The sequence below is a fragment of the Acanthochromis polyacanthus genome, chromosome 1 (genome assembly GCF_021347895.1).
Source record: "Acanthochromis polyacanthus isolate Apoly-LR-REF ecotype Palm Island chromosome 1, KAUST_Apoly_ChrSc, whole genome shotgun sequence".
Taxonomy (NCBI): domain Eukaryota; kingdom Metazoa; phylum Chordata; class Actinopteri; family Pomacentridae; genus Acanthochromis; species Acanthochromis polyacanthus.
Genome location: NC_067113.1, coordinates 28,260,181 through 28,287,775, shown reverse-complemented (window position 1 = coordinate 28,287,775; position 27,595 = coordinate 28,260,181). Strand labels below are relative to the sequence as shown.

At 39.0% G+C, this 27,595-nt stretch overlaps 3 protein-coding genes across 6 annotated transcripts in view; 1 reads left to right on the top strand and 2 right to left on the bottom strand.

The window, feature by feature from the left end:
- Positions 1–1,651: 1,651 nt before the first annotated feature.
- tp53i3 (tumor protein p53 inducible protein 3) lies at positions 1,652–8,518 on the bottom strand. The gene is made up of 7 exons (XM_022205636.2): positions 8,377–8,518; positions 6,896–6,963; positions 6,629–6,799; positions 6,243–6,510; positions 5,120–5,332; positions 2,168–2,364; positions 1,652–1,965 (listed from the first exon to the last, which is right to left on the bottom strand). The coding sequence occupies exons 2-7, from the start codon at positions 6,941–6,943 to the stop codon at positions 1,765–1,767; spliced, it is 1,098 nt and encodes a 365-aa protein (XP_022061328.2). The 5' UTR covers positions 6,944–6,963; positions 8,377–8,518; the 3' UTR covers positions 1,652–1,764.
- Positions 8,519–11,835: 3,317 nt separating this feature from the next.
- Positions 11,836–16,592, bottom strand: cenpo (centromere protein O). Of its 2 annotated transcripts, none has more exons than XM_022205642.2 (6): positions 16,475–16,592; positions 16,159–16,313; positions 14,824–14,974; positions 14,220–14,491; positions 12,967–13,126; positions 11,836–12,097 (listed from the first exon to the last, which is right to left on the bottom strand). In XM_022205642.2, the coding sequence occupies exons 1-6, from the start codon at positions 16,554–16,556 to the stop codon at positions 11,988–11,990; spliced, it is 930 nt and encodes a 309-aa protein (XP_022061334.1). In that variant the 5' UTR covers positions 16,557–16,592; the 3' UTR covers positions 11,836–11,987. The 2 variants fall into 2 exon arrangements, with proteins under 2 accessions (XP_022061334.1, XP_022061335.1); XM_022205643.2 differs by having other exon boundaries at positions 16,159–16,310; positions 16,475–16,591.
- Positions 16,561–27,595, top strand: part of slc5a6b (solute carrier family 5 member 6) — a 15,623-nt gene continuing 4,588 nt past the window's right edge. Inside the window, exons 1-13 of one of the 3 annotated variants that reach the window (XM_051949293.1) lie at positions 16,561–16,682; positions 16,853–16,910; positions 18,466–18,910; positions 19,002–19,067; positions 19,783–19,834; positions 19,923–19,990; positions 20,367–20,521; positions 22,654–22,794; positions 24,048–24,177; positions 24,485–24,573; positions 25,602–25,714; positions 25,795–25,865; positions 26,683–26,769. In XM_051949293.1, coding sequence (XP_051805253.1) covers positions 18,563–18,910; positions 19,002–19,067; positions 19,783–19,834; positions 19,923–19,990; positions 20,367–20,521; positions 22,654–22,794; positions 24,048–24,177; positions 24,485–24,573; positions 25,602–25,714; positions 25,795–25,865; positions 26,683–26,769 — 1,320 coding nt within the window. In that variant the 5' untranslated portion in view covers positions 16,561–16,682; positions 16,853–16,910; positions 18,466–18,562. Of the gene's footprint in view, positions 16,683–16,808; positions 16,911–18,133; positions 18,269–18,465; positions 18,911–19,001; positions 19,068–19,782; positions 19,835–19,922; positions 19,991–20,366; positions 20,522–22,653; positions 22,795–24,047; positions 24,178–24,484; positions 24,574–25,601; positions 25,715–25,794; positions 25,866–26,682; positions 26,770–27,595 lie in introns of those variants that run through there. The other 2 variants (XM_022205640.2, XM_022205639.2) reach the window with 2 other exon arrangements.

The window sequence follows — 27,595 nt, the reverse complement described above, 5'->3', positions numbered from 1 at the left end:
GCTTTCATTCATTTCGTTCTTGTAAGTGATTGACAGGTATCATGCCACGCCCCCGTGATTTACTGATCATTTGGGCTAACTTCAGTCAGCCCACAGGCCACTGACTTTGGACCAATAGCAGCAAGTTAACGCAGCGGTGCTGCTATTTGTGCCAGAGTTGGGAAGGAGGGAGAAAAAGTTAAGCTATGACGGGTGTTAGCATGAACGAGGTGGATTATTTGCTTTCTTGTCCATTTTCCTCAATGTCTTTGGAGGAAAAGCTGGAAGTTAAGAGACTGGGATCACATCGGCCAAACGACGTTCAAATAACTCAACGGGACAAACGACAAAATCGTAAGTTTTGCATTTCTTAGTTTGACAGAAAGGACTGGCTAACGGCAAGTGTAGCTAAGAATTCACTTTTCAGTTTCCCATGCTTACTTTTTGGAGGAGATACCACATGGACTCAACAAGGAATTGTGGATTTGAAACATTTGTCGGACAAAATTAGAAAACATGAATGCAGCACAAGTCACATCGGAAACAGCGTCAAGCTGTCCATGTTAGGAAAAGTTAACATCGCCTGTCAGCTGGATGAGGGCCACCGCATCGCTGTACAGAGGCACAACGAGCTGGTGAAAAAAAATAGACATTCACTGTCGAGGACTGTGGACTGTATTAAATTTTGTGGAGCATAGGGGGGTAGCTTTACGGGGGTCTGACAAATCCCCCACTTCAACCCACCGCGGCGTATTTCTGGACCTGGTTGACCAATTTTCTTTTTTAAGACAGCCAGTTAGCAGATCACCTGTCAAACACACAAGTTGCAAAGTACACGTCCAAGACTAGCCAAAACGAGTTGCTTGATTGTATGTTAACTGTTGAGAGAGAGAGAGAGAGAGAGAGAGAGAGAGAGAGAGAGGATGTTGTTGAGCACTAAAGTATAGTATATAAAATTTGTTGGGTGGGCTAATAAATGCCCCACCCAACAAATTTTAACACCAGCCGCCACTGACGAGCACCATGTGCTAACTGTGGCTAAAGAACCACATTCACCAAGACAACTATCCAGTACAAAGCCCTAAAACTCACCAAGAAACACATTAAAGAGGATTTTACTGCTGGAAGCTGCAAACCAACGCCTAAAGGACAAACTAAAGCAACAGAGCCAAACCCAGTTCAGTGAAGAGAAGCAGAGGAAATGTTTGACTGCAGACATAAAGCAGGAAGACACTGAGCTGCTCAGGTGTTCCTGATTACACCAAGCATCCACCTGAACAGCCAATAGGAACACAGCTTACTGGAAGTCCAGAGGGCTGGCTTAGTGAAGTAAATTTAGTTAAAAGTTGAAGCAGAAAGTTAACAAAGAAAGTTGAAAACCACCTTCTGATACCTGAAATCTCTGAGTTTTCACACAAAGAACGCCTGAACATGTCAAACTGATTCCGTAGCAGAACTATAATTGTAAAATCGTCGTAGTATGGTATGTTGCTCAAAAAACATTACAACTGGCTGTCTGGGGTCACCGAGGAGTGACACAAAAACAGGACAAACACTGGTTTCCAGGGGGTTAGGTGGTTATTTGTGTGCATTCTGCTCCAGCCTCCAGTATGAACCGATAACAATTAGTATTATGTAATCTTCACTAGAGAAGAAAGAGCAATAAAAAAAGTTGTATTTAAACCATTTTATTGGTGGATAATGCATATCTACATGACAGATTTCATGTGTAACTGTGTTGTAACATTCATAAAACATACTGTTCATTGCATTTTACTGCAGGTTTTAATCACTGAGTTCCCTGTTCGGTGGAACCACATTAATAATAATCTTTCCCATGTTTCTGTTTGCCTCCATGTGTCGATGAGCCTCTGCGACATCCTCCAGGCTGAAGCTGCTGTCGATCACTGGCCTCAAGGAAGCCGACTGATCTGAGAAATGTGGTAAAACTCTGTGTGAAAACGCCTTTACCAGGTCCGCTTTGTACTGCGAAGAGAAAATGCACAATCAGGCCCAGTTTCAGACAGACATGGTCAAAACTCACTTATAAATTGCCTTATTTTGGAATATTAGACACAGAGAGCGAATAAGGAAGTGCGAAACTGTCAAATATCCACTTGACACGAGTCAGCACATTTGCATGCAGAGATGAAGAAACACAGCTGGTGTCTGACTTCTGCTTTCTCACCTGTAGGCTGCGAGATCGAAGGAGGCTGCTGAGCAAGTGGCCTCGTTTGGAGAGCAGTTTACCCAGCAGGTCTCCCTCCACGGTTCGGCCTCCCATCGTACCGTACAGAACCCAGCGACCGTCCACAGCTAAACAGCTCACATTCTGCTCCCAGTTGCAGCCACCGATGCAGTCCAGGATGACGTTCGCCCCCTTACCTGTAAAATTACTGATAATATTTATACTGTTCTTTTTGACTGCAGACATTTTGAATTAATAAGACGTCACTAGGTGGAATGAATGACGCCTCAGTTACCAGTAGAAACATGACAGTGCATGTATGGACCATAGCCTCCTGCCTGAGGGAAGTGGCTTGAAAAGTTCGTGTCCAGGGTGAGAAGGGTCGGCTGTGATCCGGCCTGCACGCCCCTGAGTTTTAGAGACATATAGGTCCTGGAGAGATGGGAGGCTGCAGCCGATCACCTTCTCAGCAGAGCACACAATGCTCTAAAGTCTGTCTGTCCCTGGGAGTGGCCCCAGCGACCACACGGTGATGGACGAGATGAGGATGGACTTCATGATGGTGGTGTAGAACTTTGTATCGGCCTTGGGCTTTTCTGAAGTCCATCCTCATCTCCACTGTCTTCTGAGCGTTGACCTCCAGGTGGTACATATTGATTTAATGACCTAGTATATACAGTAATATAATTTAAGTTATTCTATTTTATTATTACTCCGCCAAGGAAACAGCGAAGTTATGTGATGGTCGGTGTACTTGAATCTGTCTGTGTGAAACATTATGGAAAAACAGACCAGCGGATTTGGATGAAATTTTCAGGGAAGGTCAGAAAGGACACAAGGACCAAGTGATTACATTTTGGCACTGATGCGGCTTATAATGTGGATTCACGGCTTTGTTTAAAGATTTCCCATTGCCAGATACAGTAGCCTGCACAGCTTCGCTGTAATCATAACATGAACACTGTGTCTGCTACCCGCTGACGATCACATGATTGCGATCCTACTACAAATGGACTGTGATTTATCAGTTGGAAATCATACAAGGAACAAACAAGTAAATTGTAGGGTGTTTCTAATCAATTCCTGCCGACCGCCACATATTTAAGTCGCGTATGTAGCAAACCCCAGCCACACACCATCAGCCGTCAGCCTTATTTAAACACAGATTCACCTTTCTGTCCTTCCCTCATTTCTTCACCGTAACACCTTGTCCCCGCTAGGTGCTTATAAGATTAAACACATCCTTTGCTAGACAGCAACAGCGTGGAACCCTTTCCTGTCATCTTTATGTGACTTTGCGGACTTTATGGCAGCGTCTTCGTCATGTCAAGTAACCGCGTCTTAGACAACACTTCCTGTGTCGATGGAATGGTTACAAAATAAAAGCCCGAAACATTAAAAATCCGCCTTCAAAATTTAAACACAGAGAGAACTGTTATTTTAACACTATCAAAACAAAGGCTTGCCAAAAGTGATGAACTGATCAACAGACCTTCACAAGTGAAATTTACACGCAGTTTGGTATTCATATATTACATGCGCATGCATAACACATGCCTGTACTCAGCACAAGGTCATTTTTTATTAAACATTTCATCTGTTGCAAATAATACGTCAACTGAGCAGCCTTGGCAGATACTGCACTCTCTCAGTGCTTTTCTGGTATTGTATAATTTAATATTTGAATTTGAGTTTAAAATATCTTTGATATCTTTACATACAGTCCATAAATAATATGAGTTTGTGTCATAACATGAAAATCAAAGTGAAAGTGTTGTGAATGTCAGGACGCTTATGTACTTGTCTTTGAGGCAGGGAGGGGATTTTTTCTTAAATATATTTTTTAATCAAAAAAACTAATTTTTCCAAGGTTTTGGCATTCAGGATTTGAGTTCCGACAGATCAAGTGGAACTGAGAGGAACAGGATGAAACAAGAAGGGAATAAAAAGGAATACCATATTTGCCAATATATAATCAAAATGGCCCCACACAGTGGAAACCTCTGTTTCCTTTCGGGCTCCATTATTGCTTGAAGCGAAGAATTGCGCTTCGAAAGATCTGTGATTCTTTTGGCAGAGGCTCATCTTTACATACAGTCTATGGACGCATCCCGTTGACAGATGCGATTCGTTATACACACAGTTTGCACCTCAGTGACGGGCGAAACTAGCCTAGCCGCGCTAGACCCAGGTCTGAAGACGCAAGGGTCTAGGAACTCTTGACAGGGAGGGAGGCGGGCTAAAAGGTTCTTTCAAATCACTCTGCAGCAATTGGGTAGGTATACAACCAATCAGCGCAACGAATAGGCTGACGTAGTTCCTAGAGCGCCGGAAATCAGAGGATGCAGGAGTTCGGTGAAGCCTTATTTATACAGTCAATGGGTGAAGCTCAAGTATATTACAGACATGTTAACAGACAGATTATTCAGAGTCGGTGCTAATGGAGCTCAACGACTGTTGTAGTTTTTGTTTTCGACCCTGGCAGAGAATTAAATTCATTGTCGTGGGTTGTCTAGCGCGGCTAGGCTAGTTGTTTCCGGTTGTTTCTGTCAGAATCGTTGCGCCTCTGTCGTCACTTAGTTACGCCCGCCTTCTGACTCTACACTTCATGGTGATTCGTCCGGCCAGTTTTAGGAGCATCCAACCTCGAGGCTTACCGAGGCTAACTAGATCCACCCTGGCAGAGAATTAAATTCGTTGCCGTGGGTTGTCTAGCACGGCTAGGCTAATGCGAAACAGCAGCTGTATTGGTCACGTGACTTTCTCAAAGCAATACATGCACATGGGCGATCAAAAGTTGTCAAAATGCTCTGCAAAAGTCGGAGTGCGTGAAAATGACAACCCCTGGAAATTTACAATTCACCATGAATTCGCCATGAAACGACAAATGCAGTGTAACTGCCCTGAACATGCATGACAGTTACCACCCTGTCCTCTGTCTGCTCAGCTCACCTCCTGTGAAGTCCTGAACTCCTTTTGCAAAACTCTCCTCTCTGTAGTTGAATCCAGCTGCTGCGCCCAGGTTCTCGGCCATCTTCAGTTTCTCTTCGCTCCCTGCAGTGACGACTGGAACGGCACCAAACAGACGAACCAGCTGGACGGCGGCGGTTCCGACTCCACTGCCTCCAGCATGAACCAGAACCACCTCACCCTCCTTCACCTGGGCTGAAGCAGAGACATGAAACAGGTGCAGAATTTAAAATCCTCCTCTTGCTTATCATAAAAAGCTATGTAAAAGGTCACATAAAATGATGCATAAATTTTAGGAAAAGAATCCCTCTTCAGCTAACATTTATCTGGATTATATTCAAAATAGATTTCTGCACCTGTTTTAGTCCTTGTTCGGATAAATGACAGAATTAATTGTTCCAGTGATCTCTAATAATAAACTCTTTTAAATATATATACAGTGCTTACTATATATGAAATTTTTATTGCCAGTACCGTGTATTAAAAGTTAAAAAACTGCTTCATAAAAGATTATTTTATGCAAGAATAAAAATGTAACAAAAATAAATAAAATAATTACAGTAAAAATAGTACAATAAAATTCTAGATATAATTAATAAATAGGACATACTTACAAAGAAAAACCTAGAAATAAATTTAAAAAGAAGCACACAGCTAAAATGAAACATTTCTGTGAATATTTTGTGGCAACATTTTTGCAATAATTACACAAAATCCTATAATAGAATAAAATGAAGTTGACAGTTTGAGGAAAAGAATCCCCACTTCAGGTGACACTGATCTAAATTAGATTTGATTAAAAGTACCAGGAATGTCTGCATTTTGACAGATATCGTAATATTGCCCATAATTTTATTGCATTTAATCATTTTCAATTTTTTTTTTACAGAAAAAAAAGACTAAAACTTTGGACTATCTCGAGCAAAAAGCATATCCCTGAATGTCCACAGAATAAGAATCATGTTTCAGTTTTAATGGTACGTTGTGGTACATTTAACCACTATCATTTTGTTGCAGCTCCTTTGATTTGGTTTATTGCACTTCAGATGGTGGCATTTTTTTTTTTTAAACAAAGGTCACAAAAACAAGAAGATGCTTGTTGTACCTATAAAAACCAGCAGCTGAAACGCGGTGAGCCAGGCCTCTGGGATGGCAGCAGCCTGGCCGAGGGTCAGATTAGAGGGAACAGACATGAGAAGCTCTTCAGGGACAGAAACGTATTCTGCATATCCTCCTCCACAGAGCAGAGCCATGACCCGGTCGTCTGGTTTCCAGGCCATTTTCACTCGTGGACCCAGAGAATCCACAGTGCCGGCGACCTCCAGGCCCATGATGTCACTCTCACCTGGGGGAGGCGGGTAAAGGCCTCGTCTCTGGGGGAAACGCAAGACAAATGGAGCAGGTTTCATGAGGGGAGATGTTTGATGAATGTTTCCACAAATCACACAGTGACATTTAAAGTAGATTGTACAGTATGCGGTCTGTCAGAACCTGTAGTAAATCTGCCCTGTTGAGAGCAGCTGCGTGAACTTTGATCAGGACTTCTCCATCTTTAGGTTGAGGTCTGCAGACACTTCGCAGTAACAAACTCTCTGGACCTCCAGGTACGTCAACACACACCGCCTGCATCATATTAGCAACACTCGAACACTTGTGCCAGGCCTAAAAAAGAAAGTAAAATAGGTTTTGGTTTTTAAATAAATGCCTTTCTTTCCGGCAAACAGTTCAACTTTATGAAGGTCTAGTTTAAACACTTACTGTTTGGCTTCTTAACAGAAATCTTCCAGTTTGCAGGATGCGATGCATTTGAGTTTTAGCAGTGGCAACTGTAATTTGATGCACCAAAAAAAAGAAAATTAGGTAGTTAGAACAGCAGTTCTTACAGAAAACACATTTATATTCTGTAACAAGCAGCTCCACAAACTGTAGGAACAAACTGAACATGCTAATGTTCCACCATGGATCTTCATACACAGTTTATTCTTCATAATTAACTTCTAAATATATGGATTTCTCTAAAGATTTTTAATCTGTGTACGCACACGCAAACACACATGCATAGATGCGGCTAAAATACCTTGAAGATCATGAAAAAATAGTTTTTATTTTAATTTAAATTTAAACTTTTACCCTTTCAATTTAACTCATTACGTAAAGAAGAAATTGTCATGCTTTGCAATCTTTCCCTTTACATGTAGTGGATCCAGAATATGACATTTTCACTTACTTTAAAAACCAATGGTTATTTTTTGAGATGCGCTAGTATATAGATCATTTAAAGCACAGCCTTATGGTTTCTGTTTCTTGTTTCTAATCACTTATTGCGTTTTGCTTGGTGAAAGGCACTTGTGTTGGGTAATATAAATGTCATTTTCTCTTGAATCTGTGGTAATATTTACATTTAATTGAGAGTTTTTTTTCTCCTGTTTTTGTAGACATTGTTAAAAAAAACTTGATCGTATTATTTTATTGCTTACTGCATCCCTCATGTATGTTAATGAGTGGACAAAATATTAGGAACATTTTAAAAGATTGTGTAGTCAATCTACAACCACTACATCCCACTATGACCTCAATACTAGAGGTTTGATTGGATTAGATCTCACAGGTGTATGTTAAGAATGTATATACATTTATTATTGCATATACCGGTAAATGATAAAGTAGCTGATGTGTGCAGTTTTGCAGAGCATTGTGCAACTTATAATCTGTATGGGTGGATAAAACATTGCTGAATGTTGTTGCTATCGACGTTGTTTTGTCATTTTGCTGAACCAAACCTGAGTATGTGCGTGAGCAAATATCGCGAAACAAAGAAATTATGACCTCTTTCGGTTCCCGTACCAGTGCAGAGCATGCAGAGCTGACGCCAGTTAGCTGCTAGTTTAACTGAATGGTGAAAGGTGTTCTACTAATAACAAAACTATTCAGCAGAAGGAAGGGGAAGGAGAGAGCAGATGGGAAACTACAAGAGAGAACAGAAAGCAGCAGGGACCGTAAAGTGTTTCAGTGGTGACCGGACAGACGCTGAACTTCCACGATTACGTTGTAATTATGCAATGCGTAGTGTCAAACTGTTTAATTAAAGCATCTAAATTAATACAACTGATGAATTGAATTTCATTACTGGTACGAATAAAATAAAATGGAACATTTTGGAGAGAACGTATAGCTGATAAATGAGTTATTAACTCTGCTACATGTAAATAAGGTTCAGACAGGAGAGAAAATAAACTCACCAGGCTGCAGAGTCAACAGCTCATCAGCTTTGAGGAGACTGAGAGACTTTTTGGGAAGTTTTGTTGAGCCATCTTCAACACTGGACTCAGTCTGGCGCGGGAGGGATCAAACTCCAGAGGGGGAGGCTCTCTAACCAAAGACAGCGTTTGTTAAAGGGCCGCTGACCTTTAAGAATGAGCCAAGGACTCCTAAAGTATTGTTTCTGGAAATTTGTAGGATATTAACTGAGCAGACCGTGTTCAACAGTTAATGTTATAATTTCTATACAAAACAAATGTATGAATGTAAAAAGAAAACACAGTTCCACTGCAGAAAGATTAAAGCATTTGGGAAGAATATTTTGTCATGTGTGGGAGAAATTAATTAAAAGAAATTTCATCAGATGTTTTTTTTTTTTCCAGTGTATGTTTATAACACAAAAAGAGCTTCTGTTTTGGATTTGGCTATTAGTTTGTCATAATATCTGTCTTTTCCTCCATTTCTTCTTTATTTCATACAAGGAAAGAGTATTCTAAAAGACTTGTCATGGTCATAAATATAGATGACTGGTGGAGCAGTTAACTTTAATTGCTTCCTCTTCAAATGTAAAAGACTCTGGACTGACAAAAATAAAGAAAATTGAGAAATTTAATCATGTAGAATTACATTCCTGCCAGTGATGAGTTTAGAATAACAGAAATTTTCATTCGTGATAAACATGCAGTGTTGGAGCCATTTCAATCAGGAACCAGCAGGTGGTGCTGTGACCTGGATACCTGTGTATTTAAAGGTCACACGAATCGCCACAGGTGTGGTGCAAAACAGGAGCTAAATTGTTTTTGAATGTGGCTTGGCTTGGCGGACTGTGTGAAAGACTTTGCTCTTTGTTGATTTTGATGAACTCCTGAAGGTAAATAACTTGATGATACATCTGTTCAGAATTGTGAATTTGGGCAATTTTTTAAAAAAAATATATACTACACTGGTGTTATTTTTGGACCATGAGCAGCCACAAGCCACGCGTTCTTAATGGAACCAAGTTTGCGTCATCATACAGTACCAGTGAAAAATTTGGAAACACCTTCTGATCAATAAGTTTTTATTTAAAGAATCTAAACTATGAAGCATATTCTGGTTTCCATAAGTGTATTTTCATAGTTTTGATGTCTTCAGTATTTGCATCATACTGCTTGCATTCCTCCAGTGCCGGTTAGTGCATATTTGATATGTACCTAGGAACCCTAAATGCAATTTCTGCCCTTTTTTAATTTACACAGAACAAAGTGAATGTTTCTGTGTTCAATGGGAAGCACATGTAATTCAAACCAGGGTTCTACCAGAAGAAAGTGAAGACAGTTAGAATAGAATAGAATAGAATAGAATAGCCTTTATTGTCATTGTACCGGGTACAACGAGATTAGGACACCAGTTCCCATTTGGTGTCAAAGCAAAAAAACAGCAATAAACAGTACAATTTAAAAAGAACAATAAATATATTTACACCAGGGCACAAATGCAATAGCAGCATGAGTCTTTCAGGTGCCGAAGGAATGTGAGTGTCAGGCTCTGCGATTGTTGACTGCAGTGATAGCTTTTGGGAAGGAGCTATTTCTGAGTCTGCTTGTTCTGGTTTTGTGTGACCTGTACCGTCGACCGGATGGCAGCAGGTCAAACAGATGGTTACTGGGGTGGAATGAGTTGTTGATGATGTTGCCATCTCTGCTGAGGTAGCGAGAGTTGGCGATGTCCTCCAGGCTGGGCAGAGAGCAGCCAGTGATCTTCTGGGCCGTGCAGATGACCCTCTGCAGCACTCTCCTGTTTTCTGCTGAGCACCCCGCGTACCACGCCGTGATGCAGTAGCCCAGGATGCTCTCTATGGTGGCTCTGTAGAAGGTAACCAGCAGCTTCTTCTCCAGGTTGTCCAGTTGTCAGTGACGATGGGAATAACAATGATGACTGTACTCCTAAACCAGGTGATGCAACCCAAAGACGTTCAGATTTTTTTTTATTGCCATAGAGGAGGAAATAAACCAGAAAATAATCCCATTTAAACTTTTACAATTTCTTTTTTTCCAAAAATGACTCAAACTGATTGTCAGAATAGTTAGCGACTGCTGTAATAGTAATCAACTAATTGATTTAATCTAAGCATTATGGCTTTGAGATTAAGTTTGCTGTCAAACTATACTGGGAAACGAAATATGAAACAAACTTGTGGATTTGTGGCAAAGCAAACCTTTCTCAGAAGGGAACTTTCATAACCTCTGTATTCTCAAAATCTTATTTCACTTTTGATATACACACGATATGAGTTAAAAAGCAATATTTGAGTTGGACTCTCTGATAAGCTATTGAAGAAAAATATATTTAAAAATCTGCTCAAGAAAGTTTATCTGGAACAAGTATATTATTTTTTTATATACCTAATTATAGTAATTGAAGATGTGACAGTAATTCCTTTTAAATAGGACAGCCTGAGTAATTCAGACTTGTCTTTGTGCTAACTCACCATCTATCATGTAGAAATTCATCTCTGAAATATAGGGAACCTTTTTTACATTGTGTAATTACTTTCAGCATGATTAAATATTCCAGCCACATTTTCACAATCTAAATTGGAGGATCATGTGAGAGCAGCAGCATGACAACTAATCATTGTTTTAATGGTTGTGTAATGTGAAAAAGAAGCCCCGTGACTGTGCTGTAATTTAATCTTACAGGAATGTGTCGATGCGCAGTAACTGAACAACGATGAATCCATTTAACTCACATTACAATGGGATATTACATTACACACACACAATAGCAGTAAATACACCTGTATGACTGCACACTAATGGGGTAAGAAAACATTTTTGGCTTTAATTTACAGAGAAATAGTGACAACAAATGTTTTTCTTCCTTTAGAAGGTGCATCTAATGGATGTAATCTATAGAAGATCTGTGCTGCAGAGGGAGCTGAGAGTGTTGAACCAAAAGGAGGACAGAGATCTGCAGCTTAGACTGAACATGTTGGACAAACAGCACAGATACACCTGCAGAATGCTTCAACAAAGAAGAGACTCGCTGCTAAAGGAAAGGAGAAAAGTGGTGATGGTGAAAATCTGCGAACCCAAAGCGACCGTCGCCATCGCCATGAGAGAAATATGCGAGTACAGAAACTTCAGCAGAGTTAATCACACATCCGACGGACGAATTTACAGACATCACGGGGGAGAAGCTGAACCGACGGAGCAGAATCGGTCGATTTCAGCTCCACCGGTTCAACCCACGAGTTCAGTGAGACACAGAGGAAACATCCAGAGCAGCGTGTCGCTCAGACAGATGAAAAACATCGCAGGAATCGACTCGATTTCACAGAAAGAGCTGGAGAGGCGGCAGCAGAGAGCCAGAGAGGAAATGGAGAGTCTGAGGCAGCTTCAGAGGGAAACATTACACAAGAGGGTGACTGCGTTTATAGAAAAACTCAAGGACAAAGGTAACGTGGAAATGCCAGCGGAGCCTCCATAGAGGAACCTGAAAGCTTTATTTACACCTAAATACCTCAACACAAGAAAACTGATAGTTTCATTATAAACTACGAGTATATACGTTGTTATATTATCAAAATGTTAAAACAAAGCTGAATAAATTATACAATATCCCCCATGTTCTTCATGGCTGTCAAAGCTTTATGCACTGGAGTCTCCATAAGTAAGCTGTGGTTTTTCTTCCACTGATCAGAGTCGGAAAGCTGCTTGTCTGCAAAAAAAAACAAAAAGCAAATATTACAAAGACACATAGTTCACAAAAACGGCATTATTATATTCAAAGTGTTTTTTCACAAGCACCTCTCACATTTGTAAACTAACTTTCTGAACAAACTGTATTTTGATTTAACTTCTGACCTTTCAATTAATTAGTTGTCAACTACTAATCTACAGCTATTTCAGGAATCTGAAGGATTTTTGTGGAGGCAAAAAAGGTCAAATTTCTCAGATTTCAGCTTCATAAATTTAAATATTTTTGAGTTTTGTTACTCTGACAGTAAAACTTTATGTTTTGGGACATTTGAGGATGTTGTCTAGACTTTTGGGAAACAATGATGAACATTTTTCACCATTTTCTGACATGTTATAGACTGACCAACTAATTAAGCAAATAATCGACAAATTAATCAATCTCTTGTTGCAGCCCTCCTTAAAAATGATGTTTGTGTGATGAAAGGCTGCTGCTGCTTCATCTATCACTTATTTATTTTATTGAACATCTTGACAGGCAACAACATCTTCAAGTTGTTTGTTGCACTAAAACCAAAAATTATATAACTTAAAAGATGTAAAAGAGCAAATCAGAGAAACTAGAACAACGAAAGATTGAACTTAATTCATTTCAAACAAGTTCAACTTTATTTATAAATCATTTTCAGTCGACAAACTACTAAACTGGCTGATTGTTTTAGCTCTAATGTGATGTTCCAAAGAATAAAAATGCTTGTTGTGAAACTACTGAAATGCGAATCTCTGCATGTTTGATGGCACAGAACAGTATAATAACGGTTTTGTTCTGTGCTTTCAGAGCTGCACTGTTTGGACGATTATACCTACTGAAGCTGTCTGTTCAAATCCTACCTTCACATTCAAAGTGGACTCTTGTTGGAAGACATCTGCTGTGGTCTGTGTAGTCTAAAGTGCAGAGAACGGCCGTCTTCGCTCTCGGCACCTTGAACATCAGCACCAGTATCGAACACAGAACATTACTCTCCATCACTTCGACGGACTTATGTTGCTCCTGGAAACGAGCAGGAGGATGTCGTCAGTTAGATATTCTCTGAGAACAAACACCATACGAACCTTGTACCGCTATAAATCTTTCTGTCATTACTTTGAATAAAACTGGGAGTTGAGACTTCAACTTTTGATTATTTTCCTTGTAAATTAATCTGCTGATAACTGTCTGATTGATATTTTGGTCTCACAATGTCAGTTTTTCAGAACCTCTGTTGGTTTTCGTGAATTAGAACCAACGAAGTTTTAGTATTTTGCCGCATTGCTCAACTGTTGCAATGTTTGACCTTTTTTTTTTTATCAACCAGAAAATTATAATTATAATGTTACCGTGACACACTGATATGGGACTTTTTGTTTACTAGGTAACATAAATATACATATAGTAAATGTCTCTTGTACCTATGAAGTTGCTGAAATTAGTTTTATATTTGAGGCTGATGTCATTGCAGCCATGAACTCTTAAGGTAGGTTTAACCCAGCCAGAATTAATTCATCATCATCGTCGTCTTTGTTTTAATATATTGTGTTTATATGTCTGTAAGCGGGCTGCACAGTGGTTAAGTGGTTAGCACTTTTGCCTTGCAGCAAGAAGATCCCTGGTTCAAATCCCGGGTGGGCCTGGGATCTTTCTGCATGGAGTTTACAAGTTCTCCCTGTGCATGCGTGGGTTTTCTCCAGGTACTCCGGCTTCCTCCCACAGTCCAAAAATATGCTGAGGTTAATTGGTTACTCTAAATTGCCCGTAGGTGTGATTGTCTGTCTGTATATGTAGCCCTGTGACAGACTGGCGACCTGTCCAGGGTGTCCCCTGCCTTCACCCGAGTCAGCTGGGATAGACTCCAGCACCCCCTGCGACTCTAGTGAGGATAAAGCGGTGTATAGAGAATGGATGGATGGATCTCTGTAAGCCTGTATGTTTTTCTCTTATGTTCGGGACAATGGATGGAAATTAGCCTTGTGCTAAATCCGGCTTATTTACTCCAACCTTGTGTAAACTTATGAGATTACACGTTCCGTCCAAATAAATAGATTTTTTTAAAAACAAACATTTTCTAAGATTTTTTTTTTTTTTTTTAAAAAGAGAAGTCTGGCACCTTAAGAAGCTTCAGCTGCTGCTTGCGACCAGCAAAGGCGTTGAGATGCTGACTGAGGGCGTCCAGAAAAGCCCTCATGTTCACCTGCATGTCGTTCTCCTCGGCGAGGCCGTTTACGGGGATGAAGGGGGGGATGTTGTGGCGACTGATCTTCACTGTCGGCTTCAGGTCAATCTCCAGGTTGTAGGTGTCCAGGTAGACGCCCTCATATGCCGTCGCCAGAGATACACAAACTCCTTTACCTTGACGAGTTTTAATGACGTCATAGCCACCTGGTGAAAACAGAAAATGAAATAATAACTAATCTAAAGGCGCTGTCCTTGTGTTGTTCCTATTTTCCAACTAACCATCCTAAAAAACCTAAAGATATTCAATTTACAAGCCTTTGAGACACATAAAAGCAGCAAATCATCACATTTGAGAAGCTGAATCCAGCAAATGTTTGATATTTTAATGTGAAACAGGAATTTCTTCAAAAGAAATTGACAAAAAGTCGCCTGATAAAAATCTGGGGTAAACGAGGAGTCTGATAACGGCAATGAAAACATCCCATTATTATGCAAGTACAGAATGAAGAAGTGATAAAACAGCTAAATGTTGATACCAATGAGGTGATGAGCGTGCAGCAGATCTTTCAGCTGTGTATGTCTGGCCATCAGTCGTAAAAGCTGTGAGTTTTCAGAGACTTCTTCCATTTCCACATCTTCTTCATCAGCACACTGTTTGTCCAGAGATGACCTCAGTTTCTGGAGATTCTGTGACACAACAGGAAACCAGAATATAAAACTGCAGTGACTTTTACACCTCGATAAAAACACACTGTCGTCAGTGAGTGTAAGTATCTGACTATTCTGACAGTTGACTTGTCGGTTGCAGTAATTTTATAAGAACAAGTCTAAGAAAATCTCTGATTCCAGTTTGTAAATTTTGAATATTTTCTGTTTTCTTTCCTCCTCTGTGACAGTAAATTGAATATCTTTGGGTTGTGGACAACACAAGAAATTTGAGGACGTCTTATTGAGATTTTGAAACACCGACTGACATTTTTCACCTTTTTCCTTTCCTTTTTTCCACCATTCTATAGACTAAAAAACTAGTTGATTGATTGATACAATAATCTGCAGATAAATGAACAATGGATAATATTGCGATGCAGTCGTATGCACTGTTGTCTCAGTGCAAGAAGGTGTTTTTCAATCCATATCTAGCCACACTGTCTGTGTGGGCCTCCTCCAATAGTCTGAAGACATGTAGGTTACATTAACTGTAAGTCTCCATTTGTCAGCCAATCTGAGCTGTGATTGGCTGCAGCCCCCCATGACATCACAATGAAAAACAGGTACAGATAATGAGATTGATGGAAAATTCACATAGCTTGGGCTGTGATGTATAATTAACAGTGACTTGATATTAAGATAAGAAAGAGCTTAATTACTATAAAAGGAAATTCTTGTGCCAGATTATTGTTCAGATAAAAATACATGAGAATAAATGCAGTGGCTCATAGAAAAATAATACAATATAAGTACAATAATTAGGACTTAAATGAGTAATTACTAAAATTCAAAATGCCACAAATAAAAAGTTAATTAAAATAAGACAAAAAAATGTAGGGTTCATTGCTTTGTGTCTATTATTATTGACAAATAGCAGTTGTGTTTCTGTGGCCTTTATGTTTTAATATCAATAATTGCTGTGTTGTCTTCTAGATGACCTGCAGTTGTGTTGTTTGTCAGACTACTTGGTTAGCCCTTGTGCAATAGATTTACCACTTAATAACGTTATTTATCTGTGTAATTAAGCCGCAAAATAAATGCTACCTGCAGGAAGTGTGTGCTCTGTGTTGAGAGTTACAGATTCCTGACAGGTCTCAGAGCGTGAAGGTATTAACATCGCCTCTGGTAATGAGAGTTATTAGTCTAAACTGTGATAACCTCACCTGGTGTGTTTCTATTTCTGCCTCCAGCTGCTGTTTCTGCACCTTCAGCGCTTCAATTTTAGCTTTTAGCTCCTTCACTCGGCTCTGCTGCTGAGGCTGAGTCCTGCGGCTCCTTGCCTGAACCTCCAGCAAACTCAATAGACTCAAAACACCTGCTGGTAAAAACAAAAAGTCTCATTTCACAACCATAAGTTAAGTTTGTCACACTGGGCTATTAGCTGACAGCGTTAGCATCAGCTAGCTAACTTCGCATTATAACAAACTGCTTTCCGGGCTAGCTAGCAGAGTCGCTAAGCTAGTTAGCCTTCCATGATACCTTTCGTTGACGCTGTCTCCATGTTTCGCGAGTCCTTTCCTTTATTTTGCTGTGAATAATGACGCTGTTGAGCTAAAAACATCCAGTACAAGTTTTTAAATTTGGCGGCTGCGTCGTCGTTAGCAACACCGCCCACAACCGCAACCCCGGAAGAAAATTCTAAACAGTTTGCGATCACATGGAGCAGTGGACAGAGAGGTTAGCCAAGGTGGGTTAATTCAGTATTTTGTGAACACTACTAAAGAGCTAAACACATGAGAGTTATCTTAGTAAATGATTTCCTTCCTGTATTGCCTAATGTTGTTGTTTTTCTTCATGAAAATGCTCAAACCAGTTGCTTTTAACCAACGTGGCGCTCTTGAACGTCTCCCTAAACAGCATGGTGCCGCACTGACAGCGAGCCTCACCCGGATAAGTGCACTGCTGGCGTCTAAAGGTGAGTCTGTTTCAGGTTATTTCACCTGGTTATATCTTTCTTACCACACCTCTGTCACACACATGTGAAATAGTTTTGACTAAGTGCATTTTCTGGTCGCATTTCCTGAAGTTCAGTTAAGTTATCCAGCACTTGACAGAGATTTGAGGGTCAAAGGGTGCATTAAGGAGCTACTTTTACACATCACATGAGGAATATATCAGCACATGGAACAATCATAGCATAAATTAGAACATGAGTCAACAAGTGTGACTTCATTAAACGTACAATATTCCTTGATGTGGTACTTAGCTTGTTTGTACTGACCTTGGTGTATTTTGTGCTTTCATCTGTGATTGTATTTGGGTTTTCGCTGCACTGATTAGCCAATTAATCAAGATTTCAGGTGACAGAAAATGAATCAGTAGCTTTTTTTGACATTTATTAATAGTCTGAGTTGTTTTTAAGAAGAAATGCCCAACATTATCTGGTTCCAGCTTCTCAAATGGGAACACCTTAACAGGACTGTAAATCAAAACAAGACTTACAAAGATGCAAGGTGTATTTTTGTTTGTTTGTTTGTATCATAAATAGTTAATTGATAACCCTCAGATGATGAAAATAGGTTACAGTTGTAGCTTAACTGAATATGATGAGTTAAACAGTTATTCTCCCTATTGATTAGATGCTGTTTATTTTCTTGATTTTGTTTTTTTGTCAAAAAAATGTCCGAAAATATATTTTAAAAAATGCTGTTCAGTATTTTCCCAACCTGAAGTTGTCGTCTTTGCGTTGTTTGTTTTATCCAAGTAATTGTCCAGAGAACCTAAAGACAAGCATATGAGACACAGAAAAATCAGCAAATCCTCACATTTTAGAAGCTGAAACTAGTAAATATTTGACATTTTCATGTGTAGTGGAAAATTCTGGAGAAAATTGCCAAATAGATTTTTGCTGATCTGCTAATTAGGTAATCAGCTAACTGTTGCAGCTGTTTTTATCCCTGTCAATGTGAATTTCTAACTGGATTAACTAAAATATTTTAATGTAGCCACAAAGCTGTAATGGCCTGTTCTCAGGAGAAAACGATGTTTGAAATGACGGACTAAATCTCTTCCAAGCACAGCTGGTCGCACTTGTTTAAACTTTTGATATCTGTAACCTTCAGAACTCACAGTTTGGCTGCTGCTGTTTGTTTTTTTGTCACAGTAGCAGAGAACCTCCCCTTTGAACCTCCCCTTTTCCAAAACAGTTGTCAGTATTTTTGGATCAGCACAAGTGGGGGAAAGTTGTGTGACCTAATTTCATCTGCACTATAGACTGTTATGATCTGCGTTGTGCCCCATTGCTCATGAAACGATGCCGTTATGCTGCGACCAGTTAAGTTTAGGTGACAAGATAGGCAACAGTCACTTGATGTTTACCTGGGAAGAAACGTAAACCAACTCAGGGGAATCCAAGTTGTGCAAATTTGTTTCTCTGCCACTCTCAATTTGATAAAAATGTTTGGATGTGTATTTAGAAAACACTTTGAGTGACTTTCTCACAACCGGCTTTTTTTTTCTGCTTCTTCAAGGTTGCTGGACTCTCCTGACTGATGGGTGTGAACAAAGACCGCTTGTCTGACTGTGGAACTCACAATCTTCTCCAGCTGCAGCCAGGAGACGATCACGATGGACCCGTCCGACCAGAAGCACTTCACGGTTGTAGACTATGTGATATTTGCCGTCTTGCTGGCCGCCTCCATGGCCATCGGACTCTACTACGCTCTGTCTGGAGGGCGTCAGCGAACCACACAGGAGTTCCTGATGGCAGACAGGAGCATGGGGTGCCTTCCAGTTTCCCTGTCGCTCATCGCCTCCTTCCAGTCGGCCGTGGCGATCATCGGCGTCCCAGCGGAGATCTACACTCACGGTACTCAGTACTGGTTCATCGGGTGCGCCTACATTCTGGGCCTCTTCATTCCAGCTCATGTTTTCATTCCAGTGTTGTACAGACTTCGCATCTCCAGCGCTTATCAGGTACGCTGACTTTGTTTTTTTTGTTGCTGTTCTTGGGCTGGATTTAAAGGAGGGTCATGACCTGCAGTTCTCATGTTGTTTTGTTTCGCAGTACCTTGAGCTGCGCTTCAGCAAAACAGTGCGCATCTGTGGAACTTTGACCTTCATCTTTCAAATGGTGGGTGCAACACTTCAGATAATCAAGTCAGGATGCACTGACTCAACGTTTTAGCCCCTGATAGTGATTCAGCTGCCATAACAATATCAGCACTTTCTTTTTCCCAGATGTAAATCATGTATAGTTAAAAGATATTTTTCAGCATTATGGGAAATATTCTCTGTATTCTTGAAACTTTGTCATGTCTTTATGCTAAACATAAAGCCAAAGGTAACAGAATTTACCCCCAGGAACCTCCAAAAGCTCATAAATCCACTGTTGCATGATTCTGCCACAATGCAATAATTATAAAACCCACATTTTACTAAAAGGCATTTACACCTGGGGCAGAAAAGTTGATGAGAGAAAATACTACCTGTCACTAGTTAATTTCTAATTGTCATCTTTAAAAACCACTTAAGGTTATGTTAAAATTGTAAAATTATTTGTTGTCAAACAGCAACTACAGGCAGATATGTGGTGATTTTAGTGCATTTAACCTGTTGGACTGTAAAGAAAGAATTAGGCCAGTCTGAAACTGCAACTTTTGATTACATGTAAAAGGGGGAAAATTTGGCTTTAATTTGTACTTTAAAATTTTGTAGATGTTTTGTAGCTGTAGATTTTAAATCACACCACTGGATTCAGCAGATAGTATTGCAAGATTCATTCCTCCAAAATCTTCTTTTATTTAACCTTCATGAAGTTGATCGTTTCTGATTTCTTTCACTTACAGGTTATTTATATGGGAGTCTGTGTGTATACTCCAGCTTTTGCACTAAACACAGGTAAGAAAAGCACATTTATTTTGCTTTGACGTGTTCAGTATGAGTAAATAAAATGTGAGGGTCAGTGTGTTGCTGTGTTTTCTTTCAGTAACTGGATTTGAATTGTGGGGAACAGTGCTGGCCACTGGACTAGTGTGCACATTGTACACAACACTGGTGAGTTATACTAACGGCTGCTTTCATAGAGCCTAACTTGATGTTTGTAGATTTTAATGATGTTGACTTGCTGCCTGTGATTGTCATCGCAGCACATTCAGAACCGGTTCACTCTGATCACTTGTTTTTGGATTTTTTTCCTCTTGTGTGAAGTGTGATGTCAGTCTTGGCTCAAAAGACACAAAAATGTTTCCTCACAAGATCCCATGAAATTGCACTTTGCTTTGAAGAAAATTAAATGCATGTCGTCCCTGAAAGATTGTAATTCTGCAAAAAAAAAAAAACATTCAGAAATGTCTGTATTCTATGTCTGTTTCCTGTCTGGCGTTTTAATGTCAGCATTTATCAGATTAATTCCCATGTCTGTTCCTCACAGGGTGGTTTGAAGGCCGTCATCTGGACAGACGTCTTTCAGACGGTTGTGATGTTTGCAGGGCAGCTGGCTGTCATTGTGGTGGGAGTTCTGAGGACGGGAGGAGTGTCTGAAGTGTGGAGGAAAGTCTGGGAGGGAAACCGCATCGCTGGTCTCGAGTGAGTTTCAAGAGTGTTTGTAGGAGAATGTGAGGTCAAAAAGTTGCAAATCTGCTCTTAAGAAAATGAACGCTGCACTTTATTTCCATCTGGCTGTTATCCCCTTTGAAGAAGTCTTCTAGCGCAGCAAAATATTTCTCCCAGTGCTGCTACTATGCTTGAAGCACTCTCTGGAAGAAGTCCTGTTGTGTAACATGTACCAACCGCTGTCTGTGATGTGTGCTGGATCTCTGACCGATGAGTCAAAACATCAACCCTTCAAGATAAATTTAGTTATGCAGGGAGACATATCTAACAGTTAGGACAGGTGTGAAAAAGTTATTTTCTGGGTGCAGCCTGTGCCATGTTGGCATCTGCAGCAGTTCAGGTGGTTTTTGCTGAATCTTCTCCTTCACCTGCGTCAGGGCATTAGAGTAGAATATGACCCTGGGGGTCAACAGCATGCAGGTTGGGCCAGTTTGAAACAGAATCTGATGTTTGCTCTCAGCACAAGTTTGATATCCATGGTGAAATCGCAAACAAGAAAAGCACTCTGAGGGCGCAGTTCTCTGCCACAGTTGTTGCTTCATCCATATGTCATTGTCAGAAATGCAGCATTGGATCCAAAAAACACAAAACTAATGTTTATTAGTTTTTGATCATCAGAAATCACGGCAACATAGAATGTGGCCATTTAATAGAGATGTATCCACAAACAAAAGGACCTTGCACTGAGCACAGGCGTGCGTTATGCATGTGTATGTTATGTACATAATCAAAACGTTTTGATTGCACCTTGTAGCCAGCATCTGAATGGTTAGGGAATTTGAAAAGGTTTGGAATCAGTTGTCTGGGTTTTATGTTGTTCTAGTCCTGTAGGTGGTCATTCGTACTTTAATTTTGTGAATTTATTGAAGAGGGAGAAGGAAAAATACTCAAATTCCTTGAATTTGTTGCTAAACTGTCCCTGTCATCACTCTCAAATCTTGTTTTCTGCGGTTTTAAAGAAGGTTTTTATAAGTTACTGTCGCTTTTTGAGCCAACTGATGTAGGACTGTATCCTTCAATTGTTTTTAGTTTAATAGACTTAAACCTACATTGCCTGACTCTTTTCTTACCTTTAGGGTAGCACTTGTTTGTGAGAACTGAGCTCTTATTTTCACATTCAACAGTAACCCAGCGACATCATCATTCATTTGGAGTTATGTTTCTGTCCACTCAATGAATCTCAGTCCAATATTTGCTCTGTTTTCATCTGTATCGACTCCTGAGGGGAATATTTTGCTCTCCAGCTTCTTACTGCTCATCAGTATTTACCAGCAGCTCCTCACCACCTATATCTGTCATCAGCTAACATTTAAACAGGAAGGTGTGGTCAGTTTATCAGAAGTTTTTCACTATAAACAGCTGCCTGCCGCTCGGAAGGGATTTAGTGATAAGAGCACAGAGAGACGACAAAACAATGAGCAGAAAAATCTAAGTGTTTTTTTTTTTTTAAAGCTGAGGACTTTTTTCGCTATTCACAGTCATTTGATCCAAATATAATGTACAGCTTTCTTGAGCAAATTAAAATATTTGGGCAAAACATTATTTTATGTTCAGTTTAAACCTGGCAGCTGATGAGTAAAACAACTTGAAACGACTTTCTTTGGAAAGTAGAATCCATTTTCTTCTACCAGGTTCTGCATTAATTCTCATGCCAAGTCATTTATTTTGCTCTGGGCAACATCGGGCACAAGAAATTCCTTTGAGATCAAAGTTTTATCTTATCGTATCTCTCTTTGACTTTAATGTGATGTATGATTTGAGCTTTAGCACAGATCCACTGAAGCTAGGACAAACAGGAAGTAATACCATCTGGTCTTCACTGATTAGCACAACTTAAACCAGAAGTAAAGAACTAATCAGTAAACAAACTACTGTGTTTTGCTTAAATGCTTCAAGCTACATAGTTCAGATTTCAGGATCACACACTCCTGCACGTGATGATATTTTATTGATTGTACACACTGAATGCTTGATGAGACAAATTCATGCCACACATTTTATTCATCACGTCTTGCAGTGTTTCGTTGATCTGTTTTGAATCAATATGGTGTCTTTTTTTAAAATAATTTAACTAATAAAGCGCCCCTTTTCTCTCCTGGTTTTAGCCTGAACCCAGATCCTACAGAGAGACACACCTTCTGGACTCTGGGTGTTGGAGGGATCTTCCTCATGTTGTCGCTGTATGGAGTGAACCAGGCTCAGGTCCAAAGATACCTCAGCTCACGTACAGAGAAAGAAGCTGTAAGGTATGCAGAGTGGAAGACAAGAAATTCATAACACAGTCCAATGTGACAGAAAGTCAGTGAGTCTCTGTGTTACACATGTTTAGATTATGCAGTCTGGACACTAAACAGGTACATTATGTTAAGTTTACGGCCAGATTCCAACTTGTATTGTTTTGTGTGTGTATTTGGAGGGTTTTGTCACACAATTCCATTGCAAAGGCTCCAAATTAACCAATTTTCTGCTTTTTTTAATAAAAGTGTTTGTGTGCTTTGCTCAATATCTTTATTCACACAGGATTTTCCCTTTACAGGAAACAAAAAAGTCACTTTCTTAGTCCCTGTGGTCTCATTTTTCACTACAAAGTAGTGTAGCACATTTGAACATGGTATAACAAAATACCTGCTAAAATCTGTGTTTTCATTGCGAACATATTATTATCCTTCATGTTAACTGCCTGAGCCCCAGACTACAGGTTTGAGACATGTTTTCTTTAAAAAAAAAAAGAAGAAAAAACTAATTCCAAAAATGACGCAGAACGATAAATTGTACTAACAAAACAGATAATCTGACTTTCAACTTTGTGGTTGTCCTTTAGTTAATCATCTGTGAGATGTTGCTCTATAAAGGAAGTGAACTAAATCTAAACTTAAAACTGAGACATTTCATCAAGATTCCTTTATTCCACATGTCTTTTTAAATTAGCCAAACTCTTGACTAACCATTTTTTTAAGCTGCACTCCTCAGAACAACTATTAAGCCATTAGTGACTCAACTATGACCAACAGTCACGTGACAAAAAGTCAAGGACTTTTCTGGGCTGAACTGCAAAAAGCAAAGAGGAGGAACGTATGAAAACAAATAAAAATGTAATCAGTAAACTACCAGTAGTATATTGATTTTTGCCAGTATTTTTATACAGGTGGACACTTGGAAAAATGTTGTACAAATTGATTATTATTTTATATTATTATTATTTTATTATAATTATTTTTATGACATAACTGTCATACTGTGCAGAAAACATTTCTGAGATCTCTCTCCTGCTAGTGATGGTTGTGACTTTATATTGCAGTGAGAAATGAACCCACAGTGAAGTAAAATGTGACAGGAGCATAAAAACACCTGCAAGCTGCTTGGAGTTGATTGAATAGCTTCAGAAATCTCTTCACAGTAATCGACAAGTGATTTCTATAGAGTTAAATGCAAAGCACCAGCAGAAAAATGACATAAAGCTGACCACAGATGTTATCACTTCATTTTTATGTGTCTGCAGGTCCTGCTACATGGTGTTTCCCTCCCTGCAGCTCGCTCTGGCTCTCAGCTGTGTGATGGGTCTGGTCATGTTCGCACGATACTGTGGAGAAGATCACTCAGACAAACTGGGAAGCTCCTCCAGGGATGCAGTGAGTCGCTATTTCCTCTTTAATTTTAACCTTCATCACCATTTTTATCAGGAAATTGTGCACGTAGGTCAGAGCATTGCTGCTTCTTTCTGTATCTAGAGATTAATATGAAGAACAATGAAGAACGGTTATGCAGAGACATGTAAAAACAGCAGCAGCTTGAGTATTTATTTGCATATTTTACAGTAATTTCATTTAGCGACAGAGAGGTCTTGCATTGTTGAATGTGTGTTTTGTTTCTGGTAACAGATACACTGATGCAAATCATGGTGAAGGTTCCTGGAAAATATGTTAATGTTTTCAACAGATGGTGATCTACTTTGTGATGGACATGCTGCAGGGTCTTCCCGGCCTGCCTGGACTGTTTGTGGCGTGTTTATTCAGTGCAGCGCTCAGGTACAGGGTTTCCTTAGTGTCAGTATATGTGCATATTGTTTGGTTGTGCCCACTTTACCGTAGCCAAAACAATCTGTAACCAATGCCTGAGTAAACATTTCACATTTCAGGTGTTTTTATGGTTCGTGACATGATTTGAGATAAGCAGAAGTTGATTTAAGTGAGAGTTTGTTGTTGCGTTTGAGAAATTTTATCTCTTGTTTTATTGATTGTGGCACTTTTCTGAGCACAGACTTTACAATTGTTATTCATTTGTCAGTGTTCTATAATTGGCAAGCATATTTTTCATTCAAGATTCTCATCAAATACATTTTATCAAGACTTTTTCTTGGCTAACTTTAATTCTGTATGTATAAATGCACTTAATTAGCATTTCTGGGGGGAAACTAATGAATTGTAATGCAACAATGCCAAATTTTTTTGTCTCTAAAATAATTAGAGTTGAAAAAAGCATCTCTGTATATTCATTTGAAGAAAAACTTAACATTACAACCTTCTTGATGTGACAGTTTATTGTTGGACCTTTCAATCACAACATCAGTTTTAATCACATCCTCAGTTTTATTCAGTTAGTATCTGCTTGTCATTGTTGGTGTGCACAAGTTTAATTAAATTACATGAATAAAATGCATACCTTTTGTTTATTTTTGTGAATTAACAATTACTTTTCATCATGCAATTGATTCAGAATCTTTAATATTTGACAAGTAGATGAAATAATCATGTGAAGTCCCATCTTTTAACATTCACGTAAAAATGGTAATGCAGATGTAAATTAGTCATATTTTCTGAAACTTAGGTAGCTGCATGTTATAATTCAAAACAAAACATCTACAGTGCTTTGGATCTTGAAATGCTTCACAACAGAGAACACAACCAGCTGACAAGTTGTGCCAAAAAAGAAACAAAAAAACAATAGGCATACACTTGTTTAATTAAGTTACATTAAAATAAAATGCTTAATATTTTGCCTATCTTTCGTAAGGTGGCATTAATGGCTTGTGTATTTTGGTGCATTTCCTGTGCAGCACCATCTCCTCTGCCTTCAACTCTTTGGCTACTGTGACCATGGAGGATCTCATCAAACCACATTTTCCTGCCATGACAGAAGCCAGAGCAACTCTGCTGTCCAAAGCTTTAGGTCAGTTCTCTGTAGCTTCAAGTTCTGCATCACAAACAAGAAGTTTGTTCTAAAGTTGTGACTTCTGTCTCCTCCATAAGCTATGTCCTATGGGCTGCTGTGTCTGGCCATGGCCTATCTCACTCACCTCATGGGAGATTCAGTTTTACAGGTAAACTCTCATGATTTTTAAACTAGTAATCAACAAAAATATAAACGCAACACTTTTGTTTTTGCTCCCATTTTTTATGAGATTAACTCAAAGATCTACAACTTTTTCCACATACACAATATCACCATTTCTTCAAATATTGTTTGCCAAATGACTAGATCTACTTTTATTGTGGGCAGTCTAAGGCACACCTGTGCACTAATCATGGTGTCTAATCAGCATCTTGATATGGCACACCTGTGAGCTGGGATGGATTATCTCAGCAAAGGAGAAGTGCTCACTATCACAGATTTAGACAGATTTTGGAACAATATTTGAGAGAAATGTGGAAAAAGTTTTAGATCTTTGAGTTCATCTCATAAAAAATGGGAGCAAAAACAAAAGAGTTGCGTTTATTCTTTATTCTTTATTCGGATCCCCATTAGCTACCACTGTCGTGGTCGCTAATCTTCCTGGGGTCCACATAAAACATCACAACATATACATACACTAATCATACAAATAAAAACTGATGTCGTCAGGATAAAAACTACATTACATTAATATACCTATCTCTGTTAAAATTCGAAAACAAACTAACAAACAACAAATACAAACATACAAGGATTGATTATTCTAATTGTACTAATTGTGTGGTCTCACTCATAAATACTTTTTTAATAGATTGTTTAAATAAGTATTTGCTTTTAATTCTTTTCATATTTTCAGGTAGTAAATTCCATTGCTGGATAGCTCTATATTTTATATTTTTGTTGAGTGTAGTAATCAACATTTTTCACTAAATTGGTACTGATTGATTATCTCATTTGAACTCCAGGTGGCTTTGAAAATCTTCGGGATGGTTGGTGGTCCTATTCTGGGCCTGTTTTGCCTCGGGATGTTCTTCCCCTGGGCCAACTCCATCGTAAGTCCAACTTCAGTAGATCTAGTCATTTGGCAATATACAATCACTGTATGTTCTGGCTATTGACTATATCAAACAAAAAGGTGAGATGTATGACATTTTGGAACTCTAAAAATGATATATATCAGTGGTTTTAAAAAAGGAACTGTTCCATAAATATGTGTGTTTTCTTGAACATATGTCATTAAAAAACCTCTTCTCTGTACAAGCTCTATGTCAAACCCCTTTTGTTTCTGAAAATAGTTGGCAAAATAATAAAATGTTTCACTCAGTGCTCCTCTTAGCACAGCTTGAAGAGCAAGCCGTGTGCTTTTTTGCCTTTTTTAAAAAATGTAATCTGTTATAAAGCTGTTATTTGTGTTTATAAATGGTCTGCAGATAGACTTTATTGTCTGCCCCAAATGGTGACAGAAATTCTCCTTTGACAAGACTCTAACAATACAATGCAACACATATCGAAACACACTGAAGACACAAGCTCTGAACATACAGACGTCTAAAAGAAATGTTAAAAAGAAACAGCAGCCGATTTAAAAAAAAAAACAATGTACTGTTCAGTGTCTTATTTCATTTTGTTCAGGATGATTATTGCAGTGGGAATAAAGGATTTTTTTTAAAGATGTTTTTCGGGCTAATGGGACTGAGAACAATAGTGTATTTCTTGAGCATTAAAGCGTGTAAACATATTCTAATAGACCCCAAAAATTCAGTTACAACTATAAATGTGAATAATATGAGCTCTTTAGTGAAACTCTGGGCTCAAGTAACATAAAAGATTTGAAAGTATTCTATTTTTCATGAAAACAAGTCAGACTTAGAGGAAAAA